The sequence below is a fragment of the Corvus moneduloides genome, chromosome 7 (genome assembly GCF_009650955.1).
Source record: "Corvus moneduloides isolate bCorMon1 chromosome 7, bCorMon1.pri, whole genome shotgun sequence".
Taxonomy (NCBI): domain Eukaryota; kingdom Metazoa; phylum Chordata; class Aves; order Passeriformes; family Corvidae; genus Corvus; species Corvus moneduloides.
Genome location: NC_045482.1, coordinates 27,787,720 through 27,806,165, shown reverse-complemented (window position 1 = coordinate 27,806,165; position 18,446 = coordinate 27,787,720). Strand labels below are relative to the sequence as shown.

Genomic DNA, 18,446 nt, shown 5'->3' with positions numbered 1-18,446 from the left:
AATGGGTTCAGATTTTAAATTTCCCTTATAATTTGGGCAAATACAGACCATTTTTTGGAAGTGTTCAATGACCACAAAGCTGGCTCTCTTCTCTAGGAAAAGCTTCTCAAACACATTGATGTCATTGGTGCTTTCAACACATAGACCACTGCTGATTTGTTCAAAATGCTCCCACTTATTTCCAGTTAATGATGGAAATGCTGGGATCTATTTTTTTTTTTTCCAGTTAAGTAGAAACCTTCACCTGGCTCAGCCCCAGTTTCTATTCCCTGAAAACATTTTTCACATTCTCTGATGAATCTCCTGACATTGCTAAGACAAGCGATCATTTCCTGAGAGCTCCTCAAGCAAGGTGAGACCTGTTTGGTTCTTGGACAGCTGCTAACAAGAGAAATTCACTGGCCTGCAGGATGTGATTAGGATCACCACGTGGAGCACCCTCCTCAGCTGGTGCTGGTGCTACAGGGTGTTCAGCCTTTTGGACTGCAGAGCAAACCCCATTTTCTCACCCCTCCTTAAGATCTTCCAGATACGGTTACGCCGCCCTCTTTCAGTGTGCCTGGAGTGATGTTTAATCCTCTGTGCATTTCATCGAATTTCACTTATCGTCATTATTGATGAGTGACACCGAGGTTAAACGATTCGTATCAAGACATTTTGCTCAAAAAAAAAAAAAAAGAGTACATCAGTTTTGAGTCAGTGGAGACACTTTGCTCAGATGCCAATCAGATGGGTAAGTGCAGCAGGTACCTTCTCAGAGGGCTGCTTTTCCAGTTGGGAAGGGGCCCAATGAAGCCACCTGGAGATTACCAAGTTCTCGCTCTACAGTAACAGTGGCAGAAAGGGAGAAGCACGTTTGTTTCTTGCAGCTTGGCTGAGCCGCAGAGCCTGGGAGTGCCTTTGCTCTGAGCTCTACAGCCAAGGGCAGGATGCTGGTGCTGCCAAAGGGTGGGGCAGCCCACCTACAGACTCCAGGCATGGGGCTGGAGCGCCTTTCCAAGCTTGCTGCAAATCCGTCCCAGGTGTGTTCCTCAGCTGCTGTCACTGCCATGGTTGTTTCCCTCGGAGCAGGTGGCTGAAGCTCTCCAAGTGCCATAGGACTGCGGTGCCACTGGTCACACCACCTTTTCAGGGGATGGCTGCTCGCACGACTGGTCAACCAAGTGGTGGTAAAAAAGAGGTAACAGAGCTAAAGATGGTGCTCTTGTTCCAGAATCCCTTTGTGTGAAGCTCTACAGATCTAAATTCTTAAAAGATAGATCTCTCTTACACCCTCATAAGCATCACTTCTTTGTTTTGTTTTTGTCACGGCCAGTTACACCTCATGGCCCATGGAATTTTCCAAGTGGAAGACACACTGGGAGACACAAAGCCATGAGGAAAATTAGCCCTGCTTTGTCCAGAGTTTTGTTTCCTTCCCTCCTGCTCTCCTCATTTCATTTGATCTATTTTAACCACTACTACCACTCTGTAGCACAAACCTTAGTGCTTTGGCCAACATCCAGCTGTGAAATGTGTGCTCTTCTTCTGCATGATTCACTCTGCAGGTGTCAGGAAAGCTGTTCCTCATACTCCTGAGTCAAAAAATGCAACTGTCTGTCTGTGAAAGCCTGGCAGAGAAGATGTTTGTATGGGCAGAGCACACTGGGGTCCTTCCCAAAGAGGAACAGCAAAGGCATAGTGACAGGGGAGAGGTGACATTTGTGGAGGTTGTTTTCATCTGTACTCTTTCTGTACAGTGAATGGAGAAAGGGAAAAAGAAAGTCCTTTAGAAGACATTCAGAGCATCAGACCAAGCTTCTGCTTCAAAGTCTTTCCTTAAACATCCTTTTTCTATGAAGGCTACCCTGGGCTGTACTTAGTAAGTTAAGGCTAGACAGAGGAATGTCAATCACAGATTTATGTAGCCCCATTCCCTGCTTCCTGGTGCAAGAGCTGCCTTTTGTGGTGTGTTGCTATGTCTTCTGCTGCCTGCTGATACCACCCTACACATGATGGTAAAGGTGGGATGGTAAAACAGCCTCTGACAGACAAAGGTTTCAGCCAGAATTTGCTTTTTGGTAAGCCATCGACACTTGGAGAGATGTTTCCAGCAAGTGCACTGTAGTTGTGTGCAGCAGCTCTTCCAGAGGTGACAGCAGGCATGCTACTACGCCCCTGACATATCTGCCTGACAGGTCAGTGTGGGGAAAATGGAAAGAGGGAAGCAAAGGGATGCATGTAATGAATCAGAAGTGCTGGTGCAATTGGAGGAAGCTACAGTAGTCACAAACCCTCAGCATATGTGAAAACATCGCTTTGTTCATTTTTTTTTTACACCAAACATATTTAATATGGCCATTTCACATTTTACATGAATCATAAATCAAAGAGAAATAAGTGTATTGGCCACAACATGGGTTGTTTTGTAGCTTCTAAATTTCTTAAGTGTTAGGTCATTTTACTTACAAGTTAAATGGCTGTCTGCAAGAGGCCTTGGTTGGTCATAAATAGTCCTTCCAATAATATAAAACACACCATTTGTTTACAACACGTATGCGCTTCCAAGTAGATCCAACAGCTCGTAAAGAACAAGAGCCCCTATGTCATCCCTACAGAGACCACTGCAATAAAGAGCTGTTGGAATGACTCTGTACTCAGTAAGTGCAATCAGATCCAGCAACAGTAGCTTTTATGGGCTTTTTTCTCCCCTCCAGGAAAACCTGAGATATTAGTGCAATATTAAAGAGCTGTGATGGTTTTACCCAGAGTGGGATCTTACTCTTCCTATGCTCCCACTGGTTTTGGGAGTGGAGTGAGGTTAACACTCACCAAAGAAGGTCAGAATCAGACCTGTTAGGATGGTTTGTTTTCATAAGGGATACGATTGATTAAAAAGAAGGTTAATTGAATATTATGCAGCTGCCACAGTAGTATAAACTCCAAGCCCTGGCTTATAAACAACATTTGTTGCAGAAGGGTTATTACCTGCTTACAATTGGAGCAATGAGCCTTTCATTCCTTGTTTATTCCAGGATGGTGAAGCAGTAAAAATACACATGCTGGTACATGACCTCAGGTGGGCTCCTAGGAAATCTTAGCCCAGTTTAAGTAATAAATATGTTCTCACACAGGCAGAGGTGTGCCCTGACTGAACTCTGAAGTGAAACACCAACTAAAAGCAGCATTTGATCTAGATTAGAAACCTACTTTAAGTGTTTGAAGTAGAAAAGCAGTAGGAGCTGATCTGAGTCTCCAAAGCCTTTTGTCAATAGAATAGATCTGAACAATTTCCTTTTAATAATGTTACTGCATTTTTATTGTGATTTCTGTAGTTCTTGGACAGTACAGAGGGGTGTGATATTTATTCAATGGATTTAAAGACTAACAGGATCATTAACACATTCACTGACTCAACCTCAGATCATGCTGAGGGTGACCAGATCAGTGTAAGAGATCCACAGGAGCACGGGATTCACCTTGCCCCACTGGAGAAGGCATCTAAGCTGGCTACTCAGGGTCTCTCTGTAATCAATGAGGAGAGTGAGTGACACATGTCTTTCAGAGGAAAGTCCGCCCCATTCTAGGTGTCTAAACCAAGAAAGGTTAATTTCCCAAGAGGGATGTGCCAATCTCTTGCCACGGACTTTGAAGGAACCCAGAGGGTTCGTCCCATATGTAGGAATCCTGAAGACAGGGTGAGGGTTTGTCCCATATGTACCTGATTCTACATACCTGATTCTGCCAATCAGCTCAGGAAGGATCCTGCAGAGAAGGAGTGCATCCCCTTCAGTTGCTTCTGCATGAAACTGCTGGTTCATTTGCACCAAGTGTAATTCACTGATTCACTGGCCAACTGCTTTGCTCAACAGCTTTCATTCCAAACTCATTGCTGTGCCCATGAGGATCACCTGTGAACAGCCTCCTCACCCTCCCTTAAAGCTCTAGCCCTGTCCACACCAACCCACCTCTACAAAAACAAGTTGAAAATCAGTCTCTTGAGTAGCTGAGCTGACTCTTGCTGCAGCCAAATTAAATCTTTCTCATCCACAGGCTGGACAAGACTCTAACGAGATCACAACTGATGTATCTATCAGTTGCTCACCCAATAATTGCTTCCCATCACATAATACACAGATTAATTTCTCCTTTCTCCAAACCCAATATTCAATTTGCCATTGTCATGGCCCATCACAGCTCTGCTAATCTGTCCTACTTCTGTCTCCTTTTGGACAACGACTAAGTCAGTCAACAAGCCATTTTTATCATAAATCTTCTGGTTGACAAATTTGTCCAGTCCTTGCTCTGAATCCCTCTCCTGTGCTGTCCCTGCTGCTGTTCCTAAGCACCACCGGAGTCCAACTGACTGTGTTGGTGTGGTAACGACAGACCAAGACCAACCACCATTTGCCAATGAAAAGAAATAACAACAGACACAATGAATTATGAAAAAAAATTACTTTTTAATGTACAAAAGGTTTATATACAGGTTCAGCATGTTACCTCCATTCTTATGATGTAGAAAACAGCTAAAAATGTTCTTAAGATATAAATTTGACAGAACAATTCACCTACAGTATTTTAGTAATGATGTCTTCTATACATAATATATACAGTGCTGGAAAGATTATTATAATACTTTTTCAGTAAATGAAGGAAGACCACCACTGGAAAGTCCAAAAAATCTCAAGTCATTGGAGATTTGGTTTTGCTTTTGTATTTGAACTTTTGCTAATGAGATATCTGTGAGGAGGGACTCAGTAGCCATCGTTGCCCTATGCAGCTGTTAAAAAAATCAGATTAGCAATTGAAGGACACACGAAAGCCTGATCCATCTCAGCACAAGAGATGCCCAGTTGTACTCCAAGCGTCCAGGACAACATACAGCGTCCTAAAACATGTACTGCCCTCTTTTCATAAATGCAAAGGCAAAGGCAAGGGCAAGGTCAGTAACTGCAGGAGAATATATACAGCAGACTATAAAAAAATCCCTTTAAACACAACTTTCACAGGAGACACAAATAAACAGCCAGGCACTTTGCTTTGCTTCCCTGTCCTCATGCACCCTGGACATCAGCAGGAGTCATTGAGGGGTGAAGGGCAGGGCTGAGAGCACCCTGTGTGCACCCTCTGCATTTGGGATGAGGATGGATGAGACTGCGGGATGCTGAGCAGCACTGCCTTGCACCAGCCATACCCAGGGCTACCCAGCAGCAAAGCTGTCCCAATCCACCACTGCCGAGCACAGCTCCTGCCTATCTGATATCACAGAGTTTGCCTGGAGGTAACACGTGGCATTTTCATAGCCCCTGGTCATGCTGGGAACAGTGATCAGTTTGTGCAAAAGGAAAGCAAAGACACCAGAAAGCACCTTTATAAAGCTGTCCTGGTCCTGTGCAGGAGACAGAGTCAGGTGCAAATGAGAACATCACACTGATATGACGAGGAGATGGGGAGGAAAGAGTGAAGCTCTGCAGATGCTTACTCAGTCCAGCTGTAAGAACCTGTTGTTCCCTGCCCTTCAACATATGGGGTACAAAGTATTTGAGGCTATGAGAGCAGGATGAGAAGAGTTGTCCTTGTCCAACGCTGTCTGAAGTTAAGCAAGGCCTCCTCCCAAGTACATGTACCCCACTGCTTCTACCCTGTTGTCTAATGACAGCAAAAATAAATAATGCAACAAAGATTAAACTTCAGTGCCAGGTGGGACTGTCCTGGAAACAGCTGATCACTATTATGAGCAGTTATACTCTGGTGGAGACCTTGGCTTTGGGAGGCTCCTCCTATCTCTTCCCCAATGATGCTTCCAAGAGATTCTCACTGACCAAGCTACTATTCTGACTCAAATACTTGTTTTGAGACTATCCACATGTTTGGTCCTGCAGGTGCAGTCTGCTAGTGCAGGTGCTGCAGGCTGCAGGTGCAGTCTGTTAGTCAAATGAACAACTTGGGTTGACTGTGGTATATTTTTTGGATACAACAGTTTTTCTCATGCTGTGGGACATGTTAAGCTAGCACTGGATGCATGCCAACAAGCCTGCTTGTGGGGCAGGGTGTTTTGGCCCACATCAGTGCAGCCAGGCTCCTGTTGTGCATATGGAGCCCAGGCAGAGCTCTGCATTGAGCACATCACACAGACGAACCCTCGCAGATTAACCTGCTCCCCCAATGCTGCCACAGTGCACATTCGGCTGGAATGATCATAAAACTCTCTCCATCACCATCACTTGTTTTATGTGAGCACCTCAGCATGGAAAACCCGCCAGAGAGAGAAGCTGCTGCAAAGCTCCAAGGGATACAGTAATGTGTGCTCCAGCACTCTGACATTAAAGATGCATGTGGGGCACTCACAGAGAGTCACTGTGTTCAGAAGGTGCAAAGTTATGCATGTGTGTCAGTCTGCATGCCAGAGCCTTCCTGCCACAGGGGATTATTTCCCAGTGATTGCTGTTCCCCGGCCTCTGCTCCACTCTGCACATGATATAAACCACGTTGTAAACACATCTGATCAAAGTGTGCATTCACCTTTTATGTGTCTCATCAATGTGTCTTTCCAATGTTTTCTCAGAAACACCACTATGTTTTTATAAATGTACATTTTATATACGCTTCTGACAATACACTATATTTGATTTTTAAAGGAAGAGAGAGGCCTTGGCTACTTAACAAGAAAGCATGGTAAGGCACTTTGCCGAGAAGCCGCTTGGAATCACTGCTCTTTGCAAGGTACAAAGGTATTTACGGTATAAAACAATACTGCTGGCAGAGGGCTTGTTTGGAGACGTAACTAAACCCTACTCTCATCAGAGCAGAATACGTAGTATGGCTTTTATTCTAACCAAAACCGCATCCTCCCATTTCTTTCTGGGGCGGGTTGAAAACGAAATTTTTTTGCAAATGTAACTAATGGAAAAAGATGGGGAGTGCTATTTTACAGGGCTTCCCGGAAGGGAGGGTTTCATCTCTAACCACCCTCATGCTGGCTCCTAGCTTGGTGGTGATACTGTTCAGTGCTCTGGGAAACCAAGCCAAAAAAATAATACTAGAGGTGCACCCTTGTGGTACTGCCTGCATATAGTTTACATAATTCTGTACACAGACTTTTTAAAATTTTCATTTTGAAATCCTTTAATGTATTTAACAGTTATAAAAAACCCTACCCTATTGAAACATTATTTTTGACAAGCACATTCATACAACTGCTTCACGCAGAGCCCCTTGGATAGCACCAAGGCCTTGTGCTTTACCATTACGACATCATGTTTAGAAATTTACTCTCTTCTGCCAGCGTGGTTAGCATGGAGCTCATATCACCTATTGCCATATTGCTTATCCCTGCAGGTATGGTGGGCAGTGTCAGAGAGTTTCGTGGAGTCGTCAGGCGAGAGGAGTTCTGGGAGAGATTCTGCAGGATGCTGGGGCTCAGGGTTCCCGACATCAGGCTCGAATGGTCCCCATCGTCCATGATGGCATCAAAATCTATCTGGGGCGGCTCAAGACCTTGAGAGTCCACTGTGCTGGACACCTGGTTTGTTCCTGGGGAAGGCAGAGTGGCTGGCTTGCTGTTTTGTGTGCACTGCTGCTGCCTGACCCGACAGTCCGCGTGGTTCTCGAAGCCGTTGTTCTGCTCATACATGTGGATTTGGCCGTAATAGTACATCAAGCTGTTGTCCCTCGTGCCGTCCGCACACTGCTGGGCTGGTGCCACCAACATGTCGCTGCTTCTTTTATGCATGGCCTCCGTCGTCTCCTGGCCCGGGCTGATGGTGTTCGTAGGATGGGGAGTTCTCATGTAGCCCAGCTGCTGGGTGGTGCGGACCCCTCGGGGTCTGCTGCCCGGGTTTGGCTCCAGCGGGGGACGAGGCTGGATCATGCCAGGAGGATACGCCTGCGCAGCTGAACCCATCATGCTCTGCTGAGGCTCAAAACTGGGCTGATTGGAGGTCATGATGGGCTGAGGAAAGGTCTCCTGAGCCACAGGGAAGTTCAGGTGGCTTGGCTGAGATGAGTAGTTCTGCTGACTTGGTTCATGCATGACCTGTCCCAGCACTGTGCGCTCACTGTTGCTCCTGACCATCAAAGAAGGGTCGGTTGCCACGTCCATTTGCTGAGGGTGAAGGTGGGGTCCGGACTTTGCTGCCATGTTGCTACAATTAGGAGAGATCTGATTTGGGTTGCCACTGATTGCACTGGGGCTCAGCATCTGATGAGGTTGGTTATACCCTGTGTGCAAGCCCATGTCAGGGTTCATGCTGGGACCTAGGCTCATGGGCTGCTGCCGCAGCTGCATGCAGTTTAGCCTCTGCCCATCCATGCCCATGTTTCTCTGCATAAAGCTCTGCTGTGTTACATTCATACTGTTGTCTGGCAGCTGCATCTGCTGCTGGTTGTAGTTCTGGTACTGACCAAAGTTCTGCTTCTGCTGGACCACTGCTAAGTTCCCTTGTGAAAACTGCTGCTTCGACTGATTGGACATGATATCAACTGTGCCTGAGCTGACTTCATTCCACTGGACAGGCATGTTATTTTTATTCATGTCTGAAGAAGTATCAAAACTCATGGAACACTCTGCCATCATGGGTCCCAAGTGGCTCATGCTTGTCTCAGCCACCGCCATCCTGCGCTGGCTGGTCAAGGCTGGAGGCTGCAGCTTCCCACTTCCTTGGAAGTTCTGCATGTCATTGCTGTACCCCATGGAAGTGCTCTCAGCCACTGTCCCATTGCTCTGGGATTTGATGTACTGTACCACGTCATCTGGCAGCATAATGTCATCATCTCCAATGGGTGCGTCTGTCTCCCCAGACATGGCTTCCATGGCAATGTTTTCACTGATGCTCAGTGGTCGGGGTGAGTAGGTATGCCGGGGCAGGCTCCCATCTGAGTGCCCGTAGCTCTGGAGACCAAAATTCCTCCTGTCTGTCGCATGTGGAGGATGGAAGGGGTTCACGCTGTTGGTGCTGTTGAAGCGGTGAACTCGTGGGAGAGCCTGGGGGTCTCCGGGAGGTCTCCTCACTGGGTCGCTTGCCCGTCTGGTGCAGTTGCCCTGCACCTCCTGGGGAAATGCTGGAGCTGATGGGTAGCCATAAGTGTTACCATCGCTGCAACGCCTGGGGCCTGGCGGGAGGCGGATGGAGGGCAAGGTGGGGTCTGGTCCATCCATAAGTGAGATCCTGTTCTTCAGGGTCATCCTCTCCATGTTTGGCAGGGGGGTCGGAGGAGGGCCCCCTGTGGCAGCAGCATACTTGGCTTTCAGCCTGTAGTGCTGAGCTGGTGTGAGGTTCAGCAGTCCTGGCATCCCGCTGCACTGGCTCGCCTCGCTCGACCGGCGGGAGGCATCCGTGGAAATCGGGTCGTAGGAGTCAGCAGAGCTTGTGTTATTGGGGCGGTGCCCAAGATGTGAAGCCTCACTGGAACGGCGGCTGGAGAAGTATGGGGAGATCCCTGAGGATCTGCGGCTGACGGTGTAGGCAGAGCTGACGGTGCTTGTTGTACTATCACGGCGCTCGTTGAGTTGGTTCAGCATTGTAACCTCATTGACAGACAGCTCCATTATTCTGGGGTTAGGCAGCATAGCAGAAGAACCACCACTATTTTCTAGAACAGAGCCTGAGAGAAAGGTTGCAGGGAAGGAAAAGGTCTAGTTAGCTGAGAAATTTCACTTGGTAGTGTTCTAGGTGCCAGAATACAGACCCACAAAGCCACCCCCAAATATTTCATGGGAGTGATGGTGAGTTTCATGTGCTGCTAGTGAATTCAAAGCTTCATTTCTAGCTCCATGTTCATGCAAAAGGAGCAAGAAGTCTGGGGAAAGAAGAAGTCCCTACTGCAGAGACTTGGTAACATGTACACCCCTTAAACTCAGCTTCTGAGGAAATATCTCCACATGGGCTTCCCTCAGTAGGACAAAGGTTGGACTGGTGTGAAAAGTGCCACAGGGACAGAACATAGCTGCAACCACAGCTGCCCTCTGGGACAGATGCAGAGCAGTCAGGGATAGCAGGCTGAGAGCCCAAAGGCTGACATTCAAAGGCTCTTCCAAGAGTAACCCAAGAAGTTCTGAGATCTAGTATAACCCAGGCACCATGCCTTGGGACTTCTTGGAAAAGTTAGAGGATCTCTAGAGGGTTCATAAAGATGCTTTTATCAGGAATTACCAGCAGTGGGAAACAAGCCTATGAAGCTGGAGGCAATAGCCAGGAGCTTCTGAAGTGACAAAAGGCCTGTCAGAGCAAGATTATGGAGGGAGGTCTTGTTTGGATTGCTGCTGTGCTCCAGTGGTCTCCTAGGAAGCATATTAGCCCTTGGGGAACTGTTACTGCTGAAAGAAATGCAAGCAGTCTTGGGACTGTAACAGGGACAATGAGGACAGCTGTGTCTAGGTTCTGGGCAAGCTCAGAAATAAGGACACCAACACCTCTGTCTCCCTTCATAAATCCGTAGAACTGAGCACCTGGGCTTCTGTTGCACATCACCAGATGGCTGTGTTTACACCCAAGCTGTCTGTTTTACCTGACATCTTAATCTAGCAAAGCAGGACTCGGAGGCAATAAGAAATGATCCTCATTCCTCCAGGGCAGACTCTTGGTTATGAAACCAGAGTCAAACTCTGGGAGGTTCCTACAGGACATGGTCCAGGCCCAGGGCTTACCATTTCCTGAGATGGGAGGCAGCTTGGTGTTTCTGGCTTGTGGAGCTGGGCTCACCCATGAGCAGGAATCCTTAACTGTCTTGAGTTTCTCTTTCTTGAGCTGTTCAAGTCGTTGCATCGTCGTCATGTGTTTCCTTAGCTGCAGGCTGACTGCCGAGTTACCAGATGAGACCGTTGAGTCCACGACAGGAGCGTTGTCATCCAACGCTGTCAGATCTCCCAGACTTCCCCCGCTGTGCATGTTCATTTCTACTCCACTGTCATTGTTGTTGGTGCTGCCAAGGGGTGATGGCTCACTGCTGCATGACGACTGGCCACCAGGACTGGACTGACACATCTTGGGGAGGGAAAAGAGGAAAAAGAGTTAGCCAGGTGAAAACATTGATGGAAAAAAATCAGGAGCCCAACATCCTCAGTGTTAGTCCTGGAGGCTAGGAGAGCTCCTGTCCTAGGGTCTCCCCTTTCTTGTTACCCCTCCCTGCTGCAGGATCTCAGCTCTTCCAAAAGGCAGGTGCCCCTTCCCTGTGAGAGGAGGATGGGACAGCACCTCACAGCTGGAAAAACTATGGTGATTCAACTGCAGGATGGAGAGAAACCAAATGCTCTTCCTCCAAAAGAAGAAGGACAGATGTTTCTCGAAGAAAAGCAGCACGTCACCTGGTTGTGCAAGGTATATTGCAGCAAACACTGGCTTATCCAACATAGGATCAAGGCTTAAGTATTTCAGACACAACGTATTTTTGTCTTTAAAATACCCTAACATATAATTAGGTTAGCTGACAAACTTCCCCACCAGATAAAAACCTGGTTCACTGTTTGCAAACTCCCACTTGCAGATAAGGCAGATAAGCACCATATTTATTTTATTTACATTAGGAATGTAAACTACTCTCATTGGGTAGTTTATTTGCAGCAGACACTATATAGTTTGAACTTGCTCTGCTGCTGCTACCAAACAGGATGCCTGGCTTTTCTGCTCCAGGCCCAGGCTCCAGCAAAAAATGGGAGTGCTGAAAAGGCAACATACTCTGCCCTGGGCCAAGGTGGGAATGCAGGGTGCTGCAGTGTTCTTACTTTACTCCATAGCAGCCCCCCATGAGCAGGATTGACTGGCTCTAATTGCCCTTCAGTCCAGATGATAGAGACTGCAATCCCAAGATTTAATGGCAAGTTGTGACGCTGGGAGAAAGGTGGCAAAGGGAATCTTTGAGCACTGCATCCTCTCCTTCTCTGTGTTCAAGCAGATCTCCCCTATCCCTCCCCACTGCCCCACATACTTCCACTTCCACCCTGTGAGGGTTAAATGGAGACAGAGATCTGCAGGAGATCATGCTTTATACAGCTATTTTAATACAAAGGATTTCTTTGCTCACCTTAGTACCGACTGTCCTTAGGAAGGTAGAGTAAGGAAGGGTACGTGGGAATAAAGAACAGGTTGTTAGGACAAAGACAGCATTAACAAAAAGGACCAGGTTAGTAAAAAGGAGGAAGAGGGAAATGCAGAATACAGCACAAATTACCAATATATCCCCCACTCCCATACCCCATCTTCCCTGCCTTCCCTCTTCAGGGGTACAAATATAAGCTCCTAGGAGAGACTTTCTACCTGTTTCCATGGGTTTGGGGTGACACATAAAGATGGGTCAAAACAAGGAGCCTGGGAATCATGGGAACAGTGATGGGAACCTCCCACCACCCCAACCTTAATGAGGAAACAGGAGTTGGATGTGGACCCACCAGATGAGATGCCACCTGTTAGATGTGCACAAGTGAGGTATGCAGTGCTGGAGAGGGACAGTGAAGATAAACACATGAACCACGGCCCTGCTGCTAGTGAGATGGCTTGGCTGGAACCCTGCAAGCATAGAGTGCTAGGAAAACAACCCCATACCTTCAGGAGAAACAGGGTGGGGAGCTGTAACTGTGTCAGTGTTTACATAGGAAAAAACCAATAAAACACATGGAGGAAGAGTATTGGAGAATGGTCATTCTGTCCAGTGGTTCTCACATTTAGCTTTTGTAACACAGTACAGAGCCTCATCACAGTAAACTGTTTCTTTAGTCGATTAGAGACATTCTGGATGTGTAAATACTCAATTTTTCCCTAACTGAAACATGCTGCTCACTGGTAATTTGTCCGACAACACATCCCCTAACCCTTCTGAGAAAATCTTTGTAGCTCCAGGGCATATTTTTCACAGGAATAAAAATCTTTTAGCCTGGATTCAAATCAAGAAAATATGTATTTTGGAGCTCAATGTCCTTTCAGCTCCAGTGAGAAGTCTGGGGAGTATGTGAATATTCCTTTGCAGGTGAAGGTCTTTTCTTCTGTATTCAGCCCATACCCTGTCCCACTCTGAGCTGATGCAGCAAACCAGAACTTTGGGTAAGAAAGTGAAAAGAAACATCAAAAGGCAAAAGTGATCCGTGTGTTGCAATGCTCCATCTCCTCCTCCACCCTGGATGGGGTGTAAGAAGCTTGATGTGTTTGAACCCATCACTATACACAGCTCCTTAATACCACTGACCACACTACAGCCAATTGTGGAGCTGCTGTAATGGCCAGAAAACTGATAAGTGGTCTTTGCTTCAGCTGGTGTCCACTCATGGAGTTGTAAAGCTTGGTTATGGTTGTGTGACAGCCTGTACTCTGTGGGTCACAGCATTGCTTCCATGTTTATTCCTAGTTTCCCTCTCCTGCCCCATCATCCCGCTACAATTTTCTATGGCAGCTGGAAGTCATGTATTGAATTTGTGTACTCCTGAGTAATCTGCTCTAGCAGACATGGACTGATCAGGGAGGTGGGACTAGATGATCTCAAGAGGTCCCTGACAACCCCAGTGACATTGTGCCTCTGTGCATGGTGGACAGGATCAAGGAATTGAACTTGCTTTAAGATACTCAACAAAAATAAAACATCTAGTTTTATCCCCACTGGCTTCATCAAACAGCAGCAGCCTAGAAAGAAAAGGAGTGAAAGGCGAAGGGAGGAAGAAAAACGGGACTGCTTAAGCCAGGACCTTTGCTTCAAGAAGCATTCATCAGTCTGTGCCCTGTGGTCATTGCTCAATTTAAACTGGTGAGGTAGGTAAAGCTCATTTGACCACAACACTCCTGGGTTTTACCCACTTTCACAGCACAGGAATGCCAAGCTCAGCACGGGCCATCACATGGCCCCCATAACTACAAGGGCAGGAATTTATGATGCTGGGTAGGAAGGTGCAAAACATACTGGATTGTGCCCCGACCTGCAGTTTCATTTCTGGACTTGAACTCTAGAGTTGCAGGGCACGTGCCCAGAGAGGTAAATGGAATACAAATGCCTCATGCCCCTATTGCATCAGAGAGATCAGGAACCACGTCATTTCTGCCAAAAGCAACTGCTCTTACCACAGAATTCTCTGTTTTTATCGTTTTGACTTGTAAGCAATCCTCCACGCTCCTCGTGGTGCTGTTGGCCTCGGGGCTCTCCTCGGACACCTTGCTGCTCTGCTTGGCGCTTGCCTCATTGTCCCCATTTTCCTTGAGTGGAGGTGGCCTCGGGTGAATGTCATTGCGCTGCTTCTTCGTGACGTGAGCATCAGGCCCGTGCACCGTCTTGACGTGTTTCCTGAGGGAACTGGGGTCTGTGTACCGCTTCGTGCAGCCAGGGATTTTACAGACGTAGGGTTTCTGTCAGTACAAACAAATCTTGGGTTATATTTAGAATAAGCCCAAATATTCCAGGTACAGTGTATGGGCCAGGAAAATACAATGAGCATCGCAGCAGGCAGCAGCAAAATGTGGAGCATCTGCTCCACAGGACTCTGTAAGACTGAGATACGGAAGATGTGATATATGGGCTGCTGCTGATCCACAGAGACTTGGCCGGTCATTTCACGTTGGCTAAACTTCTTGTTTTTAGTTTCTGGATCAAAAGACAGCTAAGAATTCATGAAATACTTTCCTAGTATTACTTTCCCACGTATGTATTTGCTCGGGTGGCCACAGGAATGTTACCTGATTAAGGATGGGAGGGAGGTGATGTAGCAGACTGGGCATAACACATTCGCACTGCTAAGGTGGGATCTACACCAAGAAGATGTCTGAAACCTTTTGGCTGATGGAAATCCAGTGAATTCAAGCCAGACTGGATTCACCCTACTCAATCTATCATACCACTCCAGCACCTGTCACCTTGAAATCTGTTATTGTGCAAAACAAACCACAGGCATGCAATGTTTTTCTTCAGACGACAGCACTCTATCCCGAATTCATGAATCATTGATTGCCATAGGAAAACAAGGCTGAAGCCATGCTTCTGAAAACAGAAGTCAGCAAACAGATACTTTTATTCTTTTAACTTTTTTTTTATTTTACCAAGTCTCCAATTCCAAAGTGTATTAGCACTGCAGTTGTTTGAGCTGGTGCTGCTGCACTGGAAGCTCTGAATTCATCACAAGTTCTGCTTTTGGCCTCACAGCTACTCTACGTATTTTTCTGCCAATGCACTAGGACAGATCCATGAGAAAAAACAGACATGTTATTTGAAGGCTACCCAAAATGACCATTCCTATTCTTTTTTTTTTAAATCTGTTTTGTAATTTTGTCCAGAAACTTAAGTGAAAAAATACAAAGGAGTATATATATTCTTTGCAGGAAGCCAGCATAATCACGTGAAAAACACTGAAAGTCTGTTTTTTATTCAAAAGCATGCTTCCTGACTGATCTTGGCACATCCACGTAGCTAAATCCACGTAACACCCCACTGAGGTAAATATTTAATATATTTTAAAGCTGGGTAAACCAAAGCACAAAAATTAAAACAGTTTGTTTAAAAATATCATGCAACCTTTTGGGCAAGCATTATAGAAATATTATTGCTGCTATTAAACATTATTACAATGAGCAGAACCCCCACCACATGTGCTGAAAAAAAACCTGTATATGAACAGCTCAAAGATTTTTTATAAATATCCTTTAGGCTCAACAGTTCTGATTTCTCAGACCCCAGCAATTAGGGTAACAGGATCACTGTTGCTTGGACAGCAGACACTCTACCTAAGAGGATTCAATCACCCTCTTCATCAGGCCATGCCCCCTGCAACTGAGCTGAGCACAACTGCTGTTTCACTGGTGTGCCTTCATCTATCCCCTGGGTTATCCAGATTCTGACATCTAGTGACATCTTCACCCTAGTGAAGTCTTGAGTTTAGATATCTCAGGAACCTCCCTCCTACTCTCATGCACACACAGGGTAATACTCATTAGGGTGGGAGAACTGGAGAACTCCCCATGCACTAAGCAGAACTGGATTTATGCGTTTTAGCCTTGTTCAGCTTGATGTCTCTCTGAGTCTTTGGCCATGAACTCGTGCCACTCCTCTGTGTATGCACTGGAGAGTGGTCACAGGATGAAAGCCCCTTTTCCAGGTGTAGCTTTGAAGGTAGCCCCTGAAGGGATTCAAATAGTGACTGAAAGTTTAAAATGAAATAGTGTGTATGACATTTCAACAATCAAACAAAAGCCAGTGTGGTAATATATCCCCAGCCTTGAACTTCAGCATGTTTGGACCATACACCTACGTCCTGTCACACAATGATAGTGACAAATACAGGGAAACTGGAACTTCCCCCTTAGAGAAGACTTGGATGACTAACTCTGAAACTGGTGTATTCCAAGTAAACACTGCAAGCAGAGGAAAATATTTAGAAGGTAGCTAGGAACCACAATAGAGTTAACAGTGGATAATGGGAAATATTCACAGCCACAAACTTCTGCTTTGCATTTGTGTGGTTTTGTGAGCCAAGGTCTCCGTACAGTTTACTAAGCCAGTGGTCATGGCCACAGCTGGATGCAGGACCCTTGGCTGGGCCTGCTGCCCAGTGTGATGAGCTTTGCTGTGAGGGATGCCATCTGTTGTAAAGGATCATGTTATACGTTCGTCAAAAAGAGGGTGTCAAAAATATGGCCCAGAGAGCCATTGTATGCATCTACAGATCTCCCACAGGTCTTGGGGTGTGTCTGTACTGCATCAAGCAGGGTTGAACAGCAGTTCAGGAGTGAGCATGACTGCAAAATGTAAGATCATTTGGATAGTGACAGTGCCTTGTAGTTCCCACGGCAAGGCCAGCTGGTCTGGTACAAATCCTCCACTAGTGGCTGTGCTGTTCCTACTCCTGAGAAGGCCTTGGTGTCCTTCAGGGGAAGCAACTGCAGAGGATAAAAATCCCTATCTGTTATCTGAGTCTTTAATTTGTCTTGTTTGAAAACAGCTAGTGCCAAGTATCAGTGTATTTATATCAGGGTCCACCAGAGACACGGAGTTGGATGCTCCTGGCCTACAGCCTCACCTTCTTGCACAAGGGGAACCCAAATGATCAGACTTTCAAGTGTGTTCAAGCTCTGCTCAGATGAAGTGAGCAGTCATCCCAGATCCAGTGCAGTTCCTGATCTGGATCACTTGGGAATCTGAACCCACTGGAGAAATTACATTTACTAACACATTCAAAATGAATATTCCACATGTAGGGACATGGGACACTAGCTGGCTCAGATGGGAAACTGCCCTGCCTAGCAAAGTTCCTGGTAAAGCTCCAGGGATCTGAACTCAAGTGATCTATGGGCAAAACAGTCGCTCACATACTGTCAGTGTGCACAGACTGCGGTGAGTCAGTCGGTATCCAGCACTGAAAGCTGTACTGGCAGTCTTGATCCATTCACATGAGAATCCTTAGGAATTGAAGAGAGATGCAAATTTCCTTTAAGACAGGAAAAAATGTTGCAAAAATGTAAATCTTCAGTGGCTTGCTTGATTTATTCAACTTATGAGTGAGAATATGGAGAGTGGTTTAACACTGCAAAATTAAGACGTGGAAATATCAACAATGAAAGGGGCATTGGATCCAGCACTGGAGGAAGGCAGAGAAAGCATCCAGGGCTGGAGAATGAGCAATTTCCGACACCTAAAATGTGAGATTAAACCACAACTGGCTACCTTTCAGGGGAAGATGCTTTAACATAGAAAAATGATGTAGTCAAACACCACTTACTGGGAATGCAGGATGCCGAGCAGACGAGAGGCTGCAACCTATCTTTTTGGTCCCTCCTGGCCTCAGGGTTGGAATAGCCTTAAAACAACCCCAAACTATCCAGTTTAAGTGTGGATATGGGTTAATTTTAACCCATGTCTTGCTGGTGGAGAACAATCCTGACATTTGGGTTCATACCCAAACCAATTCAGAAAACACTGGGATCCTGGTCATTCATCAGGTCCATCTCAGCATCATGGAAGAGGATTCTAGGCTTCGAATCCTTATTCTGACTCAAACAGAATCTCTGAAACCTACAGAGTTTTGGTTATCACTGACTACTTCTATGCCAGAGATAAAAATACTCCCAACAAGCCCTTTGTAGACACAGCATTGCTTCAAAAGGCTGTCAACCGTGGCAACTGCGTTCCATTCTCCAATAGTCTATATTTAACTGTTGCAAATTAGGCTACAGACTGAATTCTTCATGGCTGAAAACACTATTAGAACTTTAGAGTGTTGTTTTTTCTTCCCCTGTCAGCTAATTAGTGGTAATATAAATTTCAATCGTCGGCCGTGGTTGATTGCAACAGACCATCACATGCGTTACAATAAAGGCAATTTCCTCTGCTCCCCAACTACTAATAGTGGGTCTTAATTATCCAAGGTTAACAAAGCATTGCATTGTGCTCTATCATTGTACATCAAACGATGGAGGGAGTATTATTTCCAGAGCATCAGGATCCAGGGTAGCTGTTATATTACTGCAAGTCTGCTCCACAGTAATATTAAACACCACTTGCACAAC

The 18,446-nt window shown here is 46.1% G+C and overlaps 1 protein-coding gene across 4 annotated transcripts in view; it reads right to left on the bottom strand.

Moving 5' to 3' along the window:
• Positions 1 to 4,422: 4,422 nt before the first annotated feature.
• Positions 4,423 to 18,446, bottom strand: part of GLI2 (GLI family zinc finger 2) — a 190,862-nt gene continuing 176,838 nt past the window's right edge. For all 4 annotated transcript variants that reach the window (XM_032114616.1, XM_032114615.1, XM_032114617.1 and 1 more), the window contains 3 exons: positions 14,019 to 14,300; positions 10,628 to 10,964; positions 4,423 to 9,585 (listed from right to left, as the gene is read on the bottom strand). In XM_032114616.1, coding sequence (XP_031970507.1) covers positions 7,229 to 9,585; positions 10,628 to 10,964; positions 14,019 to 14,300 — 2,976 coding nt within the window. In that variant the 3' untranslated portion in view covers positions 4,423 to 7,228. The remainder of the gene's footprint in view (positions 9,586 to 10,627; positions 10,965 to 14,018; positions 14,301 to 18,446) is intronic.